Source organism: Medicago sativa, chromosome 3 (assembly GCF_051527215.1).
Source record: "Medicago sativa cultivar Bolivia chromosome 3, Bolivia_mono, whole genome shotgun sequence".
Lineage (NCBI taxonomy): Eukaryota > Viridiplantae > Streptophyta > Magnoliopsida > Fabales > Fabaceae > Medicago > Medicago sativa.
In genome coordinates this window covers 76,733,087-76,756,436 of record NC_140751.1, presented here as the reverse complement: position 1 = coordinate 76,756,436, position 23,350 = coordinate 76,733,087, and the positions used below count along the sequence as shown (strand labels likewise).

Sequence of the window (23,350 nt, the reverse complement as noted above, 5' to 3'; positions counted from 1 at the left end):
CAATCTAAAACAATATCATTTGTTGAAAATTATAAACCGTTTGATCAAAATCAAATATCTCACATTTTTAACGATTGTGATTTGAGTCGGTAGAAACCGTTAAATTACAATCCATACAATTTAGATTGAACGGTCCACAATATGCGAATACAACTCATGTGAAAAAACATAATTGCAACCAAAAAACAAACAAGCAACATCTTCACTATACAAACATTAAAATGCAAATAAACCCAAAATAATACAATGCCCTGTCCCTTTCATTCTGAGTCTCTCTCTGTCACTCAATAAATACAACAAAGGTTGGTAATAAACAAATTAATAACAACAACAACAAACATTCATGTTAGTAATATTGGAATAATTTAAAATGTACATATGATATGATATGTGTCAATCAAATATTAGACAGCATATATATAAAAAAAAAAAAGCAAAGAGTAGAAGAAAGAAACTTGCTCCCAAAGCACACTATCCTTTTCCTTCTTTCCCTTCTTCTCTATATGTATAATGTAACCTCTTCAACAGTTTTAAATTTCTACATACAAAAACAAAAGCAAAGCATCTTCTCTTCACATTCCTCTTTCTTTTCCTTGCAAGTTTCAATCTACTATTGTAACTGTCGGTGTATATTTTTTGTTCAAAAAATTCATCTAAGTTTCGTATCTTTATAGTTTTAATCAAAAAACATTTAATGTAGTCAATATCATGTGCAAGAGTTCATACTTTTTGGTTCTTATTTGTCTCCTAAATTTGAGCACTTCTTGTTCCTATTTTGTGATGCATGTAAAACTCATGACATGAGTAGTTTATCATTGAGCTCCTCTTTTATATGCATAAAACAGAGATTTTGATTAAACCCATTTTCAAAGTTTCCATCTTTTCTTTCTGGGGTTGTTTTGTTTTGTGTGATCAATAACATAACACAAAAAAGCATTCATTTTGTTCATTCTCTTGCCATTTTTACTGTGAAAAAGACTTAAAAAAAAGTGATTTTTATTCATCATGAGTTTTCTAACAGGCTCTCCTAAAGGCTCATGGGAACCCATTATGACTGTTAAGACAAATACACAGAGTTATTGGATTAATTGGAGGGTTTTGCTTTGTGCTATTTGGGTTTTGCTTTCAATCATTTTCTCATCATTGCTTCTATGGAAGTATGAAAAGCGTTTAAGAAATGTCTCAACAAGAAATGTTAGTGGAAGAGAAAGAGAAGCGGAAAATTCAGATATTTTGTACGAGGATGAAACCTGGAGGCCTTGTTTAAAAGGAATTCACCCTGCCTGGCTTTTGGCTTTTCGGGTTTTCGCGTTTATTGTGCTTTTGGTTCTTCTAATTGTCAATGTTGTTGTTGATGGAGGAGAAATTTTACTTTATTACACTCAGTAAGTTTTAATTTTTTGTTTTGTTTTGTTTTAAGATTTGGTATCTTTTGGAAGAACATTATGAATGAGGCCTCTGTATATATAGCATTATAATTTGGTTTAAGATTTTAGCACATGAATTAAGAAATGCAATTAATAATATTTTAGGAGTAAATAGTTAGTAGTATCAAACTATAATGTACCTTGCTAGCTGAAGGAACACATTATATATTACTGCAATTACTCCCTCTCTGCTTTTGTAGTTAAGGCTTTTGTGATCAATCAATATGATGCTAGTTTGTTAGTTAGAAGTCTATTTCAATTTTCCTTTTAAGAAAGTTATTGCCTTACATCATTCATGAAGCTAATTTGAGCAATAACCATTTATAGCCAGACAATATTTCAACTCTTGCAGTGTTAATTTACTATATTCTCAGCTTATTTTTTAGCATTTAATTTGATTTTGATTTTGATTTTGATTTTTTTTATGGTTTCTGAAACAAGGTGGACATTTGCTTCAATCACCTTTTACTTTGGGGTAAGTATAAAGGTTTCAATTCAGTATCTAAGAATATATTAGTTAATGTTACTCTTGTCCATCATATACTATATAATCTCTTATATATTTATTGTCCTTTTATGATTGATATTGCAGCTAGGATCAATACTGTCCATGCATGGATGTTACCAACATCATAAGAAATCAAGTGGTGATAATAAGGTTGATAATGTGGATGGAGATGCAGAGCAAGGAATATTTGATGTTCATATACTCCCACAAAGTTCTAATGCATCAGACCAAGAGAAAAATTTGGGAGCCTCCGAAGAAGTTATTGTTCGCCAACATGCTGGAACTTGGGGTTATATTTTTCAAATAATATTCCAGGTACAGTTTTTTCAATTTTCATACATTACTGATTAAACTTCAATGATGGTTGATCTTTTCATTTATTTTTTTAATCTGCAAATGTTAGCTCAAACCAGTGGATTGTATAATTGACTTTAGTTTCTTTACTTGTGAATAGATAAATGCAGGTGCTGCATTGCTCACTGATTGTGTATTTTGGTTTGTATTTGTTCCATTTCTAACCATCAAAGATTACAATCTAAACTTTGTAAGTATCTTCTATGAACTCATTCATTTAGGGGGTTTCTCTTAGGAAAAAAATAAGAGACTTCAAAACTTGGAAATTAAACCACTTATATTGATTATAGTATTCTTTTGTGGCAGTTGGTAATCATTATGCACTCAATCAATGCTATTTTCCTCATAGGTGATACAGCTTTAAATTGTCTGGTGAGTTCTTGCATTGAGTTCTATTTAATTCTAAACTTCCACTGTTTGTGTTTATATGGAAATCTTACTCTTCTTCCTTTTGCTCTCTTCAGCCTTTCCCTTGGTTTCGAATGGGATACTTTTGCTTATGGACAGTGACATATGTGATTTTCCAATGGATTGTTCATGCTTGCATTAATCTCTGGTATAAGCCTTTGTTTTTTAGTTTTTGTTCAACTACTTAGAAAAAAAACACATTATACATCACTGTCTAACGTAAGTCTTCTTGTTTTGAAAAACAGGTGGCCTTATCCATTTCTTGACTTGTCATCCTCATATGCTCCACTCTGGTATGAACTTTACTCCATTCTCATCATCTTCTGCAAAATTGTTACAAAAATCTAGCATCATTTCCATTCTTTAGTTCTAGAGTTTTTATGATGCTTGATTCCTATGAAGTAATAAACTATTTTAGAACTCGGGATATTTAGCTTTGTGTATGTACTTAAGTTCATTTGGTGATCCTGTTTTCTATGGCTTGTGATTGATTTCTAGGTACTTTGCTGTGGCATTACTGCACATTCCATGCTATGGTATTTTCACTTTGGGAATGAAGCTGAAACATTATGTCTTGTCAACCCGCTACCCCGACTCATATCAATGTGTTAGATGATATTGGCTTGCTTAGGACTAAAACAAATTATAGCTTCAATTTTCTGAAGAACATCAACTTTACCATAGAAAGAATGAATATAAGGAAGTAGGAAGGAAGAGTGAAATAATACTGTTAGCAAAATGAATCACATAATGTTGAAATAAATAGCAACATATATACTTTATTTTTAGGTGAAGATTAGCAGTTGGAAGAAGGTATAAATACAATTTGGCCAATGCTTTCTGCTAATACTTCTCATAGAGATGCCATACATGTAATTAGTTATGAATTCTTGTAAGAACTAATCTGAGTGATTTTCGAATGATTCTTAAATATCCGTAGTTATCAATGTTTAATGCATGTTTGGTATCAGGGTAGATTTGTCAAAATTACGGTGAGCCACCCAGATTTCGGCAATCCTCCAAAAATGTTTGATTGTGAATACAAAAACACTATATGAAAAATTTATGATTTCTCAAGTACTAACCCACCTAAAAAATGTGAATACAAATACTGGCAAGTTTTCAAATGAAATTGAAAACTTTCTTACTATATTTTATAGTGTATAAATGTTTGATTGTGTCACTAATTTTGATTGAAAATGTGTTTTTTTTGACAAGTTGATTGAAAATGTGTTCTTTTGTACTATGTTAATTATGTGTGAAAATTTCATTTCTTTGTTTAACTTCTAAAGTACGTTTAGAAGATATCAGTCATGTTTCTAATAACACTAATGGACATCTTCATTTCTTTGTTTGACTTCAATACATTTAGCAGAGATCACTCATGTTTTGCTTGACTCCCTTCAGTACTGTGGCAGCCACATTGCTTCTAGTGGAAATCAATTGCCTTTTTTCAAACTGTCATTTAAAGAAGTTAACTTAAAATTAGAAAAGTCGCTCTTAAAATCAAGACAAATTCCATTATCACTGAAATGCAACATTGAAACTTGCCATGAAGAAATAAAAAGGTAGCATTAAAAAAATCAATTACTAAACGCACTTATAAGCTAACAGAAAAAACAAACATGTCACTACACTATATCAGTTGATATTTGCAAGAGGAGACTAGAAAAGTATCAGGAAAGAGAGGAGTAGAAATAGTCTACAAATTTTGTACCAAAAAAAGAAGAAATGATCTACAAATATAAACAAATAATAGTTACTATCCAATTTGTGACACTGTTACGAACTTCAAATTTACATATAAAGAAGATAAAATCCTTTTTTCTTTTATTAGGGGAGTGTTGTCATCATATATGTGACTCACACAATATGAAGATTCAAACTACAAACTTTAGCTACTTGGTCTCAATCTTGAACAAAAAATTCTTTTATTTTCAATTATCAAGTTCAGCGAGGGAATTCCACATCATACAAATCAGCATTTTTTAAAATAATTTTGGATGGTTCACATATTTCAAATGTGCAAGGTGGTTTATTCAACTTTTGTATATTTTAATAGATTCTACATCGACTAACAATTTATTTTGTATCAACCCAGATCCAAAATCCAACGATTCCACCCATGTGTTGTTTGCTCGTATACATCTATTAAGTGAAAAAAATTGTAAGCAAAGACAGAAGAAAAGAAGGAAGAAAAGAAACTTATACTATACATGAATTTTTGTTACAAAGAATGACAGCCCCAAAAAATGACTACATACACAACTGTGATTATTGAAGAAACATCCTAAGATGTGCAACATATTTTGTGGTATAGCAAATACAACATTTGAGTCAAAAAAGAAAAAGCTAATACAACATTAAGGCACAAGTTCTGACTTCTGATCATAAAGAATTGCTTGGTAAGGAACCCATTAAGATGATATTTTCGCCTTGACGCTCCCTTGTTTTCTCAGGCTTTTCTTTAGTAAATAATCCAGAGAGAAACTTAGGTGACAACCCAGAACTCAGTCCCTTGCCTAACAAGTCAAAAGCTCCTTTCGTTCCACCACCTCCCCAGTGACTTACTCTGTTAGCAAAACTCCTTGATTTGTTCAGTCCGAGTTGTTCCCCACAAGGACAATTTGCAAGCTTTCTAAAGCAACGTTTATGGAAAACCGACTGACAAGATTTGCACCTTTCAATGTCGCCTTCCTGTTGATAATTTAGCTTTAAAGTATTAAGATTGCTCTTTTTTAATAGATCAAAAGAATTCCAGACTGACAAGAGAGTAAATATGTGGGGGCATTAGAGGATAGGGAAAATACTGTAGCCCCATATACCCATATGAATCCAACTCTAGACTGCAGAAAATTCAATTGACATGTTGCCAGGTTGGTCATTTAAATGAATCTATTATACCATGAATGATTAAAATAGATTTAATATTCTTGAAAAAAATAAACCAATAAACCATGCATTTTAGTCCTACATGTCACAAGTCCTTTAAGATGACCAACTTAGCAACAAGTTATGTTACATCTGAAAATCATGTGTTCTCAATTATTTTAATAGCAATTGGATGATAAACTGGTATATAATTTGATTCTTTTACTAGGCAAAATTGGGAGACTTAATTATGACAAAAAACAAAAGTAATGGAGGGGGCTGCATATAGGTCACGGATGAGAGAACCATAAGTTAAAAGTAAACCTAAATATTACTATACAAGTTGCTTTTTTCACTCATGTATAGACGAGCATTATAAACTAACTCACAAATTCAATTATTACAATAAATTTTTCTGAAGTCCTTTCCACAGTTTTTAAATTAAAAAAGAAAAAAGAATATCCACAAAATGCCTGTGAAGTCTTTTTGCATAGTCTGTATGATCAACTTGTTACATTAAGAGCAATCCAACATACAATTTATTGGGAGCCTAGTTAGAATTCTAAGAAATCGTTATTTACACTCATTCTTTTCCTCAACTAATTCTATAGTACAGAATCTTAGCACTGACAGATACAAACCTGAAATGGGAAAATGAGAGAAGATGGGTCACTGCAATCTTGTCGGGCACTACATGGGATTCCCACATCACAGCATATGAGGCATTGATCAGTAATGTGTTCCAGGATTTTCCTCGACACAGTTTCGACCATCACAGGCAGTGCTGCATAACAGATGATATACATCAGAGACACCAGATATAGGGAATTCCACATAAAGACTTCAAAAGTGATCACTGGTCACAATAAATAGTGTTGCACGATACTCTGTCAGACTTCTTATTAGAGAACAATATAAAAGAAGAGGGCATAAATTAGTTGGCAATTAAGGGTAATAAAACATGCAAGGCAATATGCATTGATAGGTGGAAACCTTTCCATTATCCTCTGTCTGGGCCATAATTCCCTGCATCAACCTTTTTCTTTCTCCTTACTTAGGTTATTATAGGGGTCCTATCATATCATACATGAAGTTACTCAAAATGATACGAGTCCATAATCAGTTAGAGCAAGATTTCCACATTAATATTAAGACATACTCCTCTAGTCTTTTTATAAGAAACAAAAGACTTATCACGAAAACCAAGGAAGCATATTCAAAGGAGTTAATGCTAACTATTTTTCAAAAATACCCTGAACACTCATTATAAGAAACCAACTTGCATAAAACCAAAAGGTAAATAGGACTGGAGGTAGACTTTTGCAATAAAGGCAGCCAATCAAAGCAGGGAATGTTGGATTAATTATTTAATTAATCAATTATGGATTGACAATAATCAATTATTATAAGTTAATCTTATAATATAAATAATGGTCTATTGTGTTAAGCACTAATTAGTTGATGAATTTGAGTGATTGGGCTATTGTTACTAAATGGACCGTGATGGGTTGGACAATTTAGATAAGCCCAATGAGAGGTCCCTGCCCTCAGCCGTTTAGCTATTTATTCGTCATCCCATCAGACGGTTAATTATTCTGAACATCATTGTGAAAACCTAGAGCTAGACGGAATGAGGGTAGTTATCCCTCTCATAGTTGTCGGCGTTGTCTACGGTTATCCTCCATCAACCCAATTCAAAGGTACACAATTTCTTGTTCTTTCTTTGTTATTGATGATATGCTATAACTTGTATCTATTGATCTATGGCTAAACACTAAAACTTTCATCAATTGGTATCAGAGCCAATTAGATACATGTTATGGCTAAATCATTCGCATTCGTACCTTCGTAGTCGTATAATTGAAAGCAACCTTGAATGAACCATTATACGATCCTGGTATTTCTTATGCCTTTATTTAAACGATGCTTGATCAGTCACAAATCTCACGTGTTGTGCCCTCAGACTTATTGTTTAATCCCTTTTCATATCAATTAAAGTAAATTAAAATTAATTGATATAGGTATATTGGATCTGAATTTTCTTATTAATGGGTATGCTCCAAGCATCGAATCATATACCATGAACTCTAGAATTTTTTTTTTTTTTTTAGTTTGTGACTTTCGGACTTGCAAAACCCCAAATCTTTGATCAAAGATTTCTTTCAAATCGATTGAATGATTCTGAAAATTTTCATAGGGGTTCTCTATATCGAATCAAAAAGATCAATTGCCCCTTAAAATCGTTGTTTTTTTTGTTGTTGATCGTGCCAAATCGAATCGGGTCAAATCACGGGTTGTCTCGACCCAGAATCAGCCCAACCGGGCGAAGAAGATCCAACACGTGATAACATGCGCGCGTTACTCTTAAAGTTCCATTTTTGTTTTATGCCAAATAATAATAATTATTAGTATTATTATATTTTGATTATTTTGGCATAAATTTTGGTATTATTTTGACAATTATAAATATTTTATATATTATTATTTAGAGAATAAATTGTAAATTCTAATTATGAATTAAAAATTTGTACGCCTCTTTGTTGTTTATCCGTTAACTATTATCAAAACAACTTATTAAGAATCTAGGCAATCTTTTAAAATATGTATCATCCTTACATCTGAATTCTTATATAAATCATATTGATTTATAATTAGAGTCTCACATATATGTTTATTTATAATTGCTTATTCTTTATTGAGGAATATTTTGAGATGACTATATTATAAGATATTCTCGTTAAGTCATCAAAATTTAGTGGCTCTAAGTATAAGGATGAATGTCACACTCTGCGAGGTAAGTTGTTATTTAATTATTTTATCCTCTTGTGACTTATTGCTTATTATTGCACATATGAAGAAATTTAGTTCTTCTTCTCTTTTGTAGTGCAATTATGATATCCTATATAGAAGTGAAATCCTTTTTCCAGAATATTCTAAACAGAACTTTGTTGTTATATACTATTTTCTTACTATAATGCTTCATTTTGTATTTATGTTCTTTCTAATTTATAGTGGGAGTATCGAAAAAAAATTATTCTAAGAGTTCTTTTCTGGATAAATTAGAAAACTATTTGACACACTTCTATTCCAAATAACAACTTTTGTTATTATACTACTTCATATAAAAGAAATTCTAAAGTCATATTTATTATGTGCTAATTTAAAATATTGTTAAGCACATTTTTCTATCATTTGAATATGACCGAAATTGAGTAAATTAAGAATTGTTTATCCATGATATTATTTTATCATATTCTTTTAGGCATAAACATTATTGATTTGTATAATTGTAATCTCACCTATCGTGGATACAATTATGCAAATTTTGTTAAATAGATTAGCATTATATTGGTGACAGTCATACCCTATCGGTGTGTTGTTATTAATATAATTGTTATTATTCAATGTACCTAAAAAATTTATACTTATGTCAATTATAATACACTATCAATGTTTAAATTTTGAGACATAAGAATTGTACATTGTGATGATATAGTTCTTACTTATTATTATCCTTAAGGTCCTTGAATGAGATTACAATAAGTAAGTTACTCTATTAAAAGACATGTAGAAAATTGTATAAATTTTGCAATCCAATATTATTACATTTTGAATTAAATTTCTACCTAAATGTGATTTTATATATATATAAATATATCGGATTGCTACTATCCCTTTGTTATGTGAGTGACGGACATACCCTATCGATGTGACGTTACTTTACATATCATTTTGTGATAGAGAAATAGTTGAATATTTTATTTAAAATATTTTCAAACTTTTAATTCAACTATCATGATTAGTTCTCTATCAAGTGGGAGAATCATTGCTATGTATTGTGTAACGTGATGGACATACCCTATCGGTATGACATTGCTTAACATAATCATCCTTTTGTGGTTAAGATAGTTTAACTATCATTCTCCACCAAGTGGAGAAAATATCATTCTTCAACAAGTGAGAAAAATTTTACATGTCAACTAACTATATCTCATAAACAAATATATTTATTTGTTTCATAACTTTAGATATGAAATTATTGTAGAGACTTATATTGAGGATATTAATTATGCTATTGCTATTCTTTAATACTTATGGAAGCTTATGACTATTTTCTCTTATATCCTCAGTAACAATAAAATATAAGTCTTGTGTATTTCCGCTGCGTGTAACCTGATTTTTTCTCAAATGTGTGGAAGTATAATTGTAGCATTTGAGTTTTGAGTGAGTTATTAAAATTGTGAATAGAGTCTCATATCCTATTTTATAATAATAGAGACTTATCTCACTCATATGATGATAAACCTTTTATATAATCATCATACTATGTCATATAAAGGTTGCTATATTTATAAAATTCTTTGGAATTTTAATTGTGAAAAGGAGATCTTGTGTTATAAAATTCTTAAATGAAAATTTACATTCTCCTTGATTCCAAATGCAGAATATGTGGTTAACTATGAAACCCAATTCTTGATGATATCTGCCATTGATAAAATATGTATTTAAGGGGTTTTATATTATCCTTGAGTTACCACTTGTGTTAATAATTCTGTTATGCTTATGTGCAAAATATGTGGTTGAGTTCATGAAACTCTGTTAGTTAAAATTATATAACCACTTATGTTAATAATTTTGCACTAGCAATTAAGTATCCCACTGTCGAATATTACATTATTATAATATTTTTATATCAGTGATCACTAATGAGAATCCCACTTACTCTTGTTTATATATATGTGGGATCAGTGGGAGTGTGTACACAACACTATATATTATGAGCTCAAATGAGAAATCTCACTCTTGTTTAGATATATGTGAGATCAAGAGAAATGTGTACACAATATTATTTTCGTCATCGCCGTATACTCTTGTGCACACTATAAAGTATGACATAGCTTAAGAGACTTTAAACTTTAGTCTCATTCTATTATATTGAGATATATATTAAAATTCTATCAATCTCAATTAGCATCATAATTGGATGCTTAAGTCAATTTTGTTGGAATATGCACAATAACGTCTTGGCATGCAAATATACATTGTGTTTCTGTTTTACCAACATTCCACATTTTATGAGGTCATCAATAGTAAGTACAATGTATAATATCAATACTCCTATCGAGTATGATATTGTGTTCTTGTGGTACTTATAATTTGAGATAATCATATATGTTCTTTTGTTATTGACATTCTAGTGGCCACATTAATCCACATCTTTTTCTTTGAACTAAGTGTCTATGTTAATCCAATTTGGGGATTATTGAATTTCCTATTTTGCTTTTATGGATTTTCATAGTCACATTTTTTTTTTATAAAACTTGGATTAATTGAAAGTCGTAGAACATTTATTGATTTTGACTATATGTAATTACACTCTCTTAATAGGCTATCCCTATAAGTAATTACTATTCATGTACCTATGTGGATATATGACTTCTGTAATATTGAAAACCCATTGGCAGAACCACTAACCACAGACTTGTATATATGAGTATTGTAACTCATGATGATTTGATTAAGTCTACAATATTTTGGGTTAGTGGGAGTTTGTTATAGCATTTTTTAAATGCTTGGGCCATTCTTGGATGACACATTCTTTTTAATTCAAATGTGTCCCTATAAATTCATCATTTGTTAGAAAGTGAGTCTTTGACCTGTATGATTTGTTTTCCCTATCGGATTCAATTTCTGCAGCATTAAAGCTTATTTTTCTTTTGAATGATTAGTGCTTTGACCATACATAAATGTTCTAAGATTTAAATTCTTTATGATAAGTAACATTTTATATTCTTTTAGTAATTGAGTATTGTCATCCAAGTGGGAGATTGTTGGATTAATTATTTAATTAATCAATTATGGATTGACAATAATCAATTATTATAAGTTAATCTTATAATATAAATTATGGTCTATTGTGTTAGGCACTAATTAGTTGATGAATTTGAGTGATTGGGCTATTGTTACTAAATGGACCGTGATGGGTTGGACCATTTAGATAAGCCCAATGAGAGGTCCCTGCCCTCAGCCGTTTAGCTATTTATTCGTCATCCCATCAGACGGTTAATTATTCTGAACATCATTGTGAAAACCTAGAGCTAGAAGGAATGAGGGTAGTCATCCCTCTCATAGTTGTCGGCGTTGTCTACAGTTATCCTCCATCAACCCAATTCAAAGGTACACAATTTCTTGTTCTTTCTTTGTTATTGATGATATGCTATAACTTGTATCTATTGATCTATGGCTAAACACTAAAACTTTCATCAGGGAAAACATGAGAAAATTCGGTAATAAAATCTGACCGATCAGAATGTGAATTTCGGTTTTAAGAGCAAGTATTAGAAACGGCTTAAGATATCATTCCATCAAACCCAAATTAATTTATCAAAGGAAATGCAACACATCTAAGCGGACCAGCAAAGACACAAAAATGTATGAAATAAAAGATAAAAACTAACCAGCAAAGACTCCTTTGGACAGATCAATCAAATCTCTAAGAGCAAAAAAGTCATTGCTTTCAAGAAGATATCTCCGATTTCCAACTCCATTGTTGATAGACCTCAAGAATGGGCAGCGAACATATGGAAGCATTGTTCCTATTTTTTTCCTGACACTCATAACATGAAGCAAGGCTGGGACCTTTGACACAAGGAAGGGATTAACGGCAGTGACACAAAGCATGGGCTGCAGGAGAAATTTCAAAACAAACGAGGTTAAAATAAGGGGAAGGAAAAGTATAAGCATGTGTATATTAGTTTGATTGACCCTCAACTAAGTAGCATAAAAGATCTTGTTAAACAACACATATATTCATGTTCAATCCTCTTAAGTCGTGCAATTGTTTTCTATTTTCTACTCTGAAAACTTTATAGGGGTTCCTTTATGACATCGGATTCAAACCCAAGTCAATGACAGCTAAATCCAGTAGGTGAATATAACAAGGAAAATTAAGCTAACCAATAATAAAGGCCATAAAATTTAATATTCAAAAGTAATTTGCCAATAGCAACTTAGCATGCATCAATTTGTATGCATTAGTGTAGTCACTTTTCATCACTTCACAATCTGTGCGCCCAATGTTTACTGTAGATGCAAATGAACAGCATTCCTTAAAACTAGCAATTACTATATCAGTGTACTAGATTCTACCAAATCCAAGCTTTTTGTACCCAACAAAGAGAAGAGATAGAAACATCATTTTCTAGTTAGCTTACACACAAGAGACTTTGGACATAAACATGCATCAGAAAGAATATTGGATGAAACTAGTGGGAAAGCATTAAATCCAAAATTACATGTTCGTGTATAGAATCCAGATATGACTTTGCCAGCTGAGAAACAGGATAATGAGTGAAATCCCAATGATGTAAAACCCTTGCTGGCAAGACTGCAGTTTCATTTGTATGGCAAGAAGAGCAGAACAGTTGACCAGTATATTCACAAAGTCGAGGCTTCCCCCAGCCAAATGTCTGTACAAAATCCCAAATTGAACTATTTCCATCATCAAAATGCCTATGGCATCCAGCACATGTGTGATGTTGTGCTTCTAACAACTGCCTCATTGATTTATTTGATGGAATTTCAACAATAAGTGATATGGTTTTCCCCCAAGTGGAAGAGTTTCGAATATTTTGCCCTCTTGTAAAAGAAGACAGAGACACTGGAGAGTTTGACACAGGTGAACTGGGATGGGAATCTTCAGGGGACAAAAACCAAACAAGTGCTCTTGGAGGACTTGAAAAGAACCTGGAACAGAGAATAGACTGTAAACACTCTTGAATGAGAACACTTCTCTTCGCAATAATATCAAGGGATGCACTTCTAAATATCTTTGATTCTTTTTCAACAGAAGACCAAGGCAAAGGTAAAGTCCAGCCTTGCTCGTTAAATAAGGATTTCATGCAACGATGAAGAGTTAAGAAATCACGATATCGCTTTTCAACCTCCCACTGATCCTTGCCGCTCCACACTTTTATTTTATAAACAGTGTATTCCTTCACCCCAACCAATCTTTCACTGAAAGAAACATCCCCTCTTTTCTGCCTTGCACCTACCACTTCAATCCTATCTATTCTTCTTGGGCGCTGAACTAGCAGATAAGCATCATCTGTACTAGAAGTAGAAGCAGTCAACCCACCATCTCTTGAAGGCATGGACTGTTGTGGATCAAACATTCTGTTACCCACGGAAAACCTAGCCGCAGGAGAATCCATAGACTCCAGCAAAATTTCTTCCATTTCCTGAACAACCTCGTCATAGAATTCACTTAGCTCAGAGTCCTCTATCTGCAATATTTAGTGAAACATTAAACCCTGTATAGGTAGAATAATAATTGTTACAATATCTCAAATCAGTCTTCAACGACACTTTCCACCATCTTTTTCATGAGAGGGCAAATTTTTCAACAGCAAAAAGAAAAAAAGGGTAATCTAATTGAATGGGCCATTCATCCAAAATTTCAATTTTTTTTTAAATTAACACTTGAGATTACAGGCTCTAGTTTCAATTGAATTATGAACAGAATTAACAGTTTCAACACTAAGCCCAGTTGGTCTTCCTGAACATTATGCCATTTTAGTTAATAATCAAGTTAGAAATATCATATAAATCTAATGGGTTTATACAATGCTTTAAATTACGAACTGAGTCGATGACGACAATTGAGCCACAACTGCATAATGCTGCAATTGAATCCCAAATCAGACCACACTAACCGTCATGCAACTATGGCCACTACTCAACTATAACTACAATTTTAAACCTTGGATTTGCATATTGATAAAAAAAAATGTACAAATTAAATTAGCACATATAATAACTGTAAAGGTTTGGAAACTATAACTTGAAACACAACAGGAGTAGAGTACACATTGCTCACCTTAGATATCACGTGACTTTTTTCTAACACATTTGTCGAAGTGGAAGACCTCTCTAATATTTTCCTTGTTTCGCCATTCGACGGCAGTACGATTGGTTTAAGATTCTCAAATGATTTTGCATCCACATTCTCTATATGAACGGATACATTGGAAGTACTTACATCATCTCTACTATCACAAAATTGATCAGACTTGAATTCAAAATTATCTAAATCCAGATTTTCCTTTTGAGCATCATTCTTAATATGTCGATTTCCCTCTGCCTCACTTCCACCATCCGTGATATTGAAACTCTTCTGAGGATCTTCTTCTGGCAGAAGACCCGAATCAAGCGAGTTGTCAGCACCTTGAACTTCACAGGAAACAGGAGCATCCCTATCCCTCACCTCTTCTAAAGCTCCTCGATCACCAATATTTTTTGTTTCTTCAACTTCATCATTGACAACAACCGCGTCCTTCTCTTCTTTTCGATCAGAACTTACCCCATCTTCTTCAACTCGATTATTACTTTCTCGTGGATTATAAAATAGATCAGACACACCAGAAACTGGACCATTTTGAATCAAAAAATCATCCAAATCATTTGAACCAAAAGCCACAGAAGAATTCATAAGCAACGGATTCTCATTTCGAATCTCTCCTTCTCCATATAAAGTCACACTCCTCGAAGAATAAAACTCACTCGACACATTTTCACCTTTCATCGAATAAAACTCATTCTCATTATCACCATCACAACCACTCCCATAATTGAACATAGAATCATCACCTTCCGAAAATTCCTCTTCCTCATCCTCTTCCCTCTCAATCTCTCTTACCCCAACTTCACCACCATTTTCATTCCCAGCAGATTCTTCAATTCCGTCATTTCCAATCAACTCCGACGAATCAAGCCCGGTCATACTAAGCTCATCACCATCGTCACCGTATAATTCCAATCCACTCGAACCGTATCGAAAATTCTTGCGATTTGAATCATCGAAGATTCTAGAAGAAGAAGCGAAATCGATATCGGAGAAATCGTGGAAAACGGTAACGGCACTGCGGATGCTCATGCTGGTGCTCGGTGTTCCCATCATGGAGTTACTTGCGCTGCAGTAACGTTCAGACTCCGATTCGGCGCCGAAGGAAGAGCGGCGAGAGAGACCGTCCGATTGGCGGAGACGTAGCCGGGGAAATGAATCCAACGGTGGATCCGGAGACCCGTTCATGATTTGAAACCTGGTTGATTATTAAAAAGTAATTAGGTTAATTAATGAGAAGTTTACGTGAGGAAGTGTGATTGATGGAAGCTAACCTTTGATTATCGCGCGGGATTATGAAATTGAGCACTCTAGAGAGAGAGAGAGAGAGACGAACACAACACGAGAGAAGATGACAACGATGCAGGGGAAAAAATGTTTTTAAAAAAGAAAATAAAAAAATATTATATTGAGAATCAGGTTTTTGTTTTTACTTGTTAATAAGGGAAAAAAACAGAAAATGAGAAGAGAAAATATTACAACGACCGTATCTGCGTGTTTTATTTTATCTATCTACCTATTTTACCTACCAATCAACTTTGCTGTTATAAGATATGATGATGATGATGATGGTGATAGGATTATTTTATTGAATCAATGGAGAAATTAGACTCAAACCTCAAAATAGTCTATAAAATTTTGTGAATTGATATATTCATCTTCACAATTGCAGTTTGTTAGTCAAAATGGTTTATTTGTTAGCTATACAGGAACAGTTATGTTAATATCAAATGTCGTATGTTTGTTTGATGTGTCATATATCGTAGTCATTGTTAAGAATATAAGTTAACGTTTCTCTCAAAAAAAACATAAGTTAATGGTTTTTAGTTGGAAATTGCTTGATGATAGTCGAATGTGCTATCACATAGAGAAATTAATCTCATTAGCCCACTAACCTGTATTTTCCGTCAAATACTAACTGAAATTTTTCTCAATTGTTCTGAAATTCGAACACTTCTGTTTTCGATATTGTTGGGAGTTCTTTTTCTCTTTACATATAGCATTGCTCTTTTGAGTGGTGTTACAATTTTCGGGTCTTCTGATTTTACTAGTGTTTCGCTGAAAGTTATATAGAAGAAAAAAGGGTACAGAATTTGTTTGGAAACATGCGCCTTCTGCTTGCTATTTTGAATAGCAATTGTTTCTTACCTCCAAATCAACGTTGTCTTGCACCATCTTGCTTTAGAACACTTAAAGTTTTTATAGATAATTGAAAAGTAGACACCCTCTTTATTAAGTGAAACCGGAAATATAGCACTTCACGTACCAGATTACCAGGAAAAGGCACAAGACACGGCAGGTTTATGGAAAAGTTTAATAAATGTATGTCAAAATCATAAACAGAGAGCCATAACTTTATGAAAATACATTCTTTCAAAAAAAAAAAAAAAAAGTGAGAAAGGAAAAAGGAAAGAAAAAAAAAAGGCAAAGCTTTACATTTCTTTTTCATTTTTTTCTATAAAAAGAACTTTCATTAAGAGTCTAACTCGGCATCAAAAAATACTTATGAAGGGTTGCAGAGGTCCCACCCTATCGTATGCTAGAAAATTGGACTAAGAAAATCATACAATTCTACAAAGGTACATATACACACTCCAATGGAGCTACACCAGATGGTCAATATGCACTAGCTAGAGATTACAAATCAAGCCAAAATACACAAAACAACACCCAGACACCCTAGCTACAACACAATCCAATCACCAACATTGAACTTCACTATAACAACATCATGAAGATAAAACTAATTGACAGACCATACATTCAAAAACTCCACACTAGGACATGAAGCAGCCCCTTCAAAAAGAACTTCAATTTAAACTTTGACATAACCGGGAACATTTCTTGCTAATATCTCAAAACCATGCCGTGTTTATAGAATCACAAAAGCAAATTTTAAACGGTTACAGCATAGTCACATTACAATCCTTGATATTGTGAAAAAAATGCATTCAAATGTGGTCAGGCAGACATCAAAAACCTCGAAGTCAAGGTTTCAGACGTCTTTTAGAAGTTTGCAGATAAGTGCATTAGGAGTTCGTATCAAGATTCCTTACAATCTGCATACCATGATTTCATGCAGACAGCACATCAATGAGAACATGCGGGGATGGAAAATATGTGGGGTTGACTGATGAAAAAATCTTTAAAGTTGAATTAAAAACAGACCTTAAGGATGGAAAATTGTTGATGTCATTTTCTAAGACATGCATACCTGAGAAATGGCAAACCTACGGAGATCTACCGGTAATACATTTTCCCACTACAATATTAAGTTTCAATATGAGATGTCAATGTGTAATCACTCTACAGAACAGCTAAGAATGCAGAAGCCACTGAAGGTTGCAAAGAATTCCATGGTACCACTCAGATTAGTCCACCTGTTTTGCAGTCAAAGTTTTCTCGCGTTTTCCTTTCTATCCTGAAACAAAGGACTATGTTTCAATGTTTTGTCACTACTCTATGTTTTCTGGTAGTGTTCCTTTTAATTCATCATAAAAGGATCGTTAATCAGAGATATTACTAATTCTGTTATACCAGTTCTAACATTCTCATGAATCAAAGAGAAGATATTATTAATACTGTTATACCAGTTCTAACATTCTCATGAATCAAAAAGAGGGAAATGAAACTGGCAATAAAACATGCAAGGCAATATGCATTCATAGGTACCAGGAAATCAGTAAAAAAGAGTACTGAAACTGTATAACTGGGAAATATCCAAACCTGTATCAAGGTGATAACAGATCCTGGATCCTGAAACTACAAAGCAGAAAATGTAGAAACCGGAAAAACAAATGATTCGAGAGTGCTAAGTCTCGCCCAGAACAAGAAGTCCCAACTAATAACAGTCTACTCTCAGTAAATACCAGCTCTCTCACTATCCCCTTCACCTGAATCACACAGCCCTTACCATCCTTACTGCCAACTTAGCAGAATGTTGATGGAAACCTTTCCATTTTCACTGTTTGGGCCATACTTCCATGCATCACACCTCTTTTTCCTTACTTTTTTTTTTTTTTTTGAATGACAAATGTTAGTATGTTAGTTGTTATGTTAGTTTTCTCCTTGCCAGGACTTCAATTCTGGACTTTTAACTCCTTAAATCCCTTATAGATCAAACCAGATGAGCTACCCAATCCCTTAGGTTATTATAGGGGTCCTATCATATCATACATGAAGTTACTCAGAATGATACGAGTCCATAATCAGTTAGACCAAGATATCCACATTATTAATAATACATACTCCTATAGCCTTATTTATAAGAAACAAAAGACTAAATCAAGAAGATGGAGCTAACATGGTGGCTAAGTTACTTGCCGCGATGGAGGCAATTTCTGACACATGTTGCCAGCACACTTGCTCTGATTGTGAAAATCAACAGTTCAGCAGTACGAGATTGAGATGTAGCATATGGATCTAATGCTCATCTTCACGAGCTAGCGCCATGGTGGTCGGAGCAACTTCAAGAAGGGTGGCTATTAGGGTTCTCAAAGAGAACACAATTAAGTTTTTCGGCTCATCCCCTTATTTAGATTTGTTTGACTTTCCCACAAATGAAGCTTCCAATAAAATGGAAAATGGTGTGTGGCTGTGGGCAAACAGTTCCATCAAATCATAGTGAAATCATCAGATCAGATGAAAATCGGTCAAACAGATTAATTTTGAGCATTCTGTTGCAATCTCACTATAAAGTTTTACAGGATTTTAAAAATATATTGTCAAAGGCTACACATATCATCTCTCGAAATGAAAAAATCATTTTTATTATCTATAATTGAATGAAACACAGTTACAGCATTCCCTAATCTTATTACATACAACGATTTCACCAGTAAACTAGAGGGAAATGTTGCAATTTGCACAGATCTGAAGGATAGCTACTTTTACAAGCGATAATACTTTTACAGCTGATACTAATTTAAATTACTTTTGTATATCTATTCGACAATACATGTACAGCATCAAGCTCCCTCCTGTATGAATGCAGTTTACAAAATTTAAACCTGATTCACATAAAATGATTCAGGAATATTTAATGGCTGCGTCATCTTTTATTTTCTGCAATAACAAAGGAGGCAAAAGAAAATTAGCAACACATGAGTGCAATGAAATTGGTAATACAGGATCCAATAACTCACATTTGAGATATCCTTCCACAAGTTGAGAGTCTTGAGAGCTTTTCCTGATTGTTGTGTTTCACGCGCCAAAGACACCCCTTCAGCTAGGTTCCTCACAAAGCCACTTACCATGAGAGCTGCTGCAGCATTGAGAACCTAGGCATTTTGTACAGAATAATCAAAATGTGTGTTACGATACTACTAATGCATACATAAAGAGTGGTCCAAGTACCAATAGATAATGCAGGACATATTATGAATTTCAGTATTTTATAGGAAAATTGAGACACAGAAAGAACAATAGATAATGTGACACTGACACTAATTGGATTTCTGTAAAATACCATCCACTAAGATTTGTAATACGATTAAAAAAACAACAATACTCACAAAAGCATCTGCAATAGGTCCTCTCTCTCCACCCAGAATACGTTTGAGAACCTCTGCATTGTATCTTGGATCACCACCCTTTAAGCTTTCAAGATTGCACCGAGGAATGCCAAAATCCACTGTTCCAATAAACAATATGATGTGAAGAGTGCAAAAGTATGTATGCCCAGTAAAAGATCCATTACAGCACCCAATTAGTAGCATGTGAGCTGTATCAATATACTTCATAACAGAAATAGATAAAAAAAAAACTATAAATTAACATATGCTTACAGGGATCAAATGAGAATTTATCAATCCCTCCTGGAGTAACATCAAGCACTAGACCAGGTCCTGAAGGAAAAGTCAGGTCATATTAAGAAACCAATGTCTTTAAAATAAACGATTTTGAGATGTAAAACAAGCAAGAGATCTCACCAAGAGGACTAATTTCATCCAAACCTTCAGAGTGGACAACTAAAGCTCTTTTCATACCAAATTTATTAAGTGCTTTGGCCATTTTGAAGACCTATCAAAAAGGCCAAGACAAACCGCTTATTAGGGATGAGAAATGAGAAAAATATAAGAAATTAGCCTCATATCTGATGGAATGGAACTTACCAAGTCTTCTGTGTATACACCAACCACTGCATAAGGCGCCTGTGCTGGGTTTAACATTGGACCCAATATATTGAATATAGTTCTTACTTTGAGCTTCTTTCTTACAGGCCTAACAATCTTCATTGCAGGGTGATACTTTGGGGAAATCATAAATCCAATTCCCACTTCATTCACGCACTTTTTAATCCCCTGATTTGCAATGACGGAAAAAATTAAATTACTCAGACACATAAATTAAAAATGACAACAACCAGGCCTTATTCCACCAAGTGGGGCTACAATAACAGTGTTTGGAAACACATGTGGGTAAAAGAATCCACATTCAATAGAGCAGTACTCAGATACATTAATCACATAAAAAAAAATTAAAAAAAAAACCTTTTTGAGAAATTCTACTAGTTAACAAATAGGACAACTAAAGAAGGGAATCACATTAACCTCTGGACCCAAGTCAATAACAACTCCCAATTCTTCTAACACGTCGGCACTTCCACAGGCAGAAGAACTCGAACGGCTTCCTTGCTGCAAGAAGAGAACAATCAAATTCATCACACACAATTACAAAAACTCTCTAAACTTTCAATCCATAATAACAAAAAACACACCTTTGCAACTTTTACACCGCAAGCAGCAGCAAGAATGGAAGACCCTGTTGAAATATTAACGGTGTTTGCACCATCCCCTCCAGTACCAACAATGTCAACCACATCAACCAAACCTTCAACCTTGGTAGCATGTCTCATCATAGCCTTTGCCAACCCCGAAACCTATCCACACATTTAATAAAATAAAATAATTCAATCATCGCCTACTCAATTGTTCCACAACTTTTTTCAGTTTGCACATATGTAGCACTAACACTTCATATCGAAGACGTGCTCAATGTCCCACACTGACACAAAACTGACCTCTTCAGTAACAATTTTGGAAAATTAACTAATCTAATGTAATTGCGTGTGTCCGTACACAAGACATGTCTTCGATCAAAAGTGTCGGTGCTAAGTAATTTAGTAAAATTGTTAGACTCAAAATTAATAAAGTTAGCACTGACTTCTTCAACAGTTTCTCCTTTGGCTCTGAGAAGGACAAGAACAGCGCTAATCAAAGCTTCATCGGGTTCATTCAAGAGTAAGTGAAGACATGATTCAGCTTCATCTTCCGATAAATCAACGCCATTAATCAGCGATTCGATTAGCTATACAAAAAAAAAGTCAATCGAAGAACAAAAACTAAAAAATAAAAATAAAAAACATAAACTCCATGAAAAGCATGTGATTCATGAAGCAGGAGATGTTAGATTGATCAGCAGCATTACCGAACAAAGATGCATAAAAAAAATGATCGCATAATTAAAAAAATACAATGAATTGGCAGATTAATTGATCTACCTGAGTAACAGATGCAACCGGAGCAACGACATTGGTAGAGACGTTGGCATTGGCATTGGCATTGGCAATGGAAGTGATTCTGCGAATCGGAGAAGATGTTTGGAGATTGGGCGGAAGAAGGTGGCGCCGATGAGGGAAGGAAGAAGAAGAGGGAAAAAATGTGGTGGATGAGAAAATAGATTGAGCCATTGATTAATTGGATTTTAGTGTGTTGCGGCGTAACGGTAGTGCTGGTATTTATTACGTTAGTTTTGTGTTGGTTGGTAAATATTCCAAGCACATCTTTTCATACCCAAATAGAATAACACTTTTTATTTTACTCGTCAAAAAATAAAACAAAATAGTGAAAATAATAATAGTGATGTGTATCTTTCAACCAAATTTTAAAATTATCTTTCAATTAATAGAAAATCAGCTAGTGGGAGATCTTAATACACGGAAAGTCAACGGCTCTATCCCTACAACAATAGTCGTGCATGAATCTATTTAAAATTACTATATTTCTTTTAAGGCATTATATTAGAAAATGGACAAAGATAATTTTTTTCTGTATTAGTTTTTATCCATTCAACTAATATTTAAAATCTGTATGTGAACAGAAAAATCTGTATGTGAACTTCAAATTTAAAGAATCAATTTATTTATTCTTTCATATTAACTATAGAGCAATTTTCCTTAGAAAAATCGAAAATTCGATACATGATTATTATGTTCAAAGAATGTAACAACATAAAGGGGTTTTGGTGCATAGTATAATATGAAGGAAAAAAATAGTTATGTTCAAAGAATTGACCAGGTGCATTTTTATTTTTGGCAAAGAATTGAATAATTTTTTTAAAAGGAAAATTTAATTAAAAAATATACAAATGTTAAATTGCTGCATCTATAAATAATTGACTGTCCTATTTCAAAAAAAATAAAAAATTGACCGACCTCTTCCACAAAAGAAAAAAAAATTGACCGACCTCTCTCAAATAAAAAAATAAGTATTGTGGACTATTTTTTTTGATGAAGTATTGTGGACTATTAGCATACTCAAAGTTTTATTTTGTATTATATAAATAAATATTATCAATTCCTTAAAAAATATTATTAATACTAGCGTTCATACCCTTAAATATGCCAAAAGAATTCATAGGTAAGTTTAATAAAATTATTTAAAATGTATCTACCAAAATAAATCATTGAAACGATTTTTTAGGGCCAAGTTATTGAAAATTGTTAGTAATTATGTAATTTAGAGAAAATAAAAGATGCACTATCAATGTTCCTTAAAAAAAATGCATATTGTCAATGTAAAACTGTTTTTCCTCGTCATCTTGCATTCTGTAAAATCACAAATATATTTTAAAATTTGTTTTATGACATGGTAGAATCAT

General features: G+C 33.0%; 3 protein-coding genes across 4 annotated transcripts; 1 reads left to right on the top strand and 2 right to left on the bottom strand.

The window, feature by feature from the left end:
• The first annotated feature begins 542 nt into the window (after positions 1-542).
• Positions 543-3,644, top strand: LOC146940357 (uncharacterized). Its single transcript, XM_085754062.1, has 8 exons — positions 543-1,385; positions 1,869-1,902; positions 2,020-2,250; positions 2,390-2,479; positions 2,596-2,661; positions 2,754-2,845; positions 2,943-2,990; positions 3,196-3,644. Exons 1-8 carry the CDS (start codon positions 1,006-1,008, stop codon positions 3,311-3,313), a joined length of 1,059 nt encoding a protein of 352 aa, XP_085610188.1. The 5' UTR covers positions 543-1,005; the 3' UTR covers positions 3,314-3,644.
• A 1,245-nt stretch (positions 3,645-4,889) lies between these two features.
• Positions 4,890-15,826, bottom strand: LOC146940356 (Phox (PX) domain-containing protein). Its single transcript, XM_085754061.1, has 6 exons — positions 15,745-15,826; positions 14,447-15,668; positions 12,864-13,853; positions 12,027-12,252; positions 6,210-6,352; positions 4,890-5,394 (listed from the first exon to the last, which is right to left on the bottom strand). The coding sequence occupies exons 2-6, from the start codon at positions 15,656-15,658 to the stop codon at positions 5,086-5,088; spliced, it is 2,880 nt and encodes a 959-aa protein (XP_085610187.1). The 5' UTR covers positions 15,659-15,668; positions 15,745-15,826; the 3' UTR covers positions 4,890-5,085.
• A 3,389-nt stretch (positions 15,827-19,215) lies between these two features.
• TRP1 (tryptophan biosynthesis 1) lies at positions 19,216-22,179 on the bottom strand. Of its 2 annotated transcripts, none has more exons than XM_085754059.1 (10): positions 21,972-22,179; positions 21,635-21,778; positions 21,189-21,350; positions 21,016-21,105; positions 20,584-20,772; positions 20,401-20,491; positions 20,257-20,316; positions 19,984-20,102; positions 19,615-19,749; positions 19,216-19,534 (listed from the first exon to the last, which is right to left on the bottom strand). In XM_085754059.1, the coding sequence occupies exons 1-10, from the start codon at positions 22,158-22,160 to the stop codon at positions 19,499-19,501; spliced, it is 1,215 nt and encodes a 404-aa protein (XP_085610185.1). In that variant the 5' UTR covers positions 22,161-22,179; the 3' UTR covers positions 19,216-19,498. The 2 variants fall into 2 exon arrangements, with proteins under 2 accessions (XP_085610185.1, XP_085610186.1); XM_085754060.1 differs by having other exon boundaries at positions 21,022-21,105.
• Between the last annotated feature and the right edge of the window lie 1,171 nt (positions 22,180-23,350).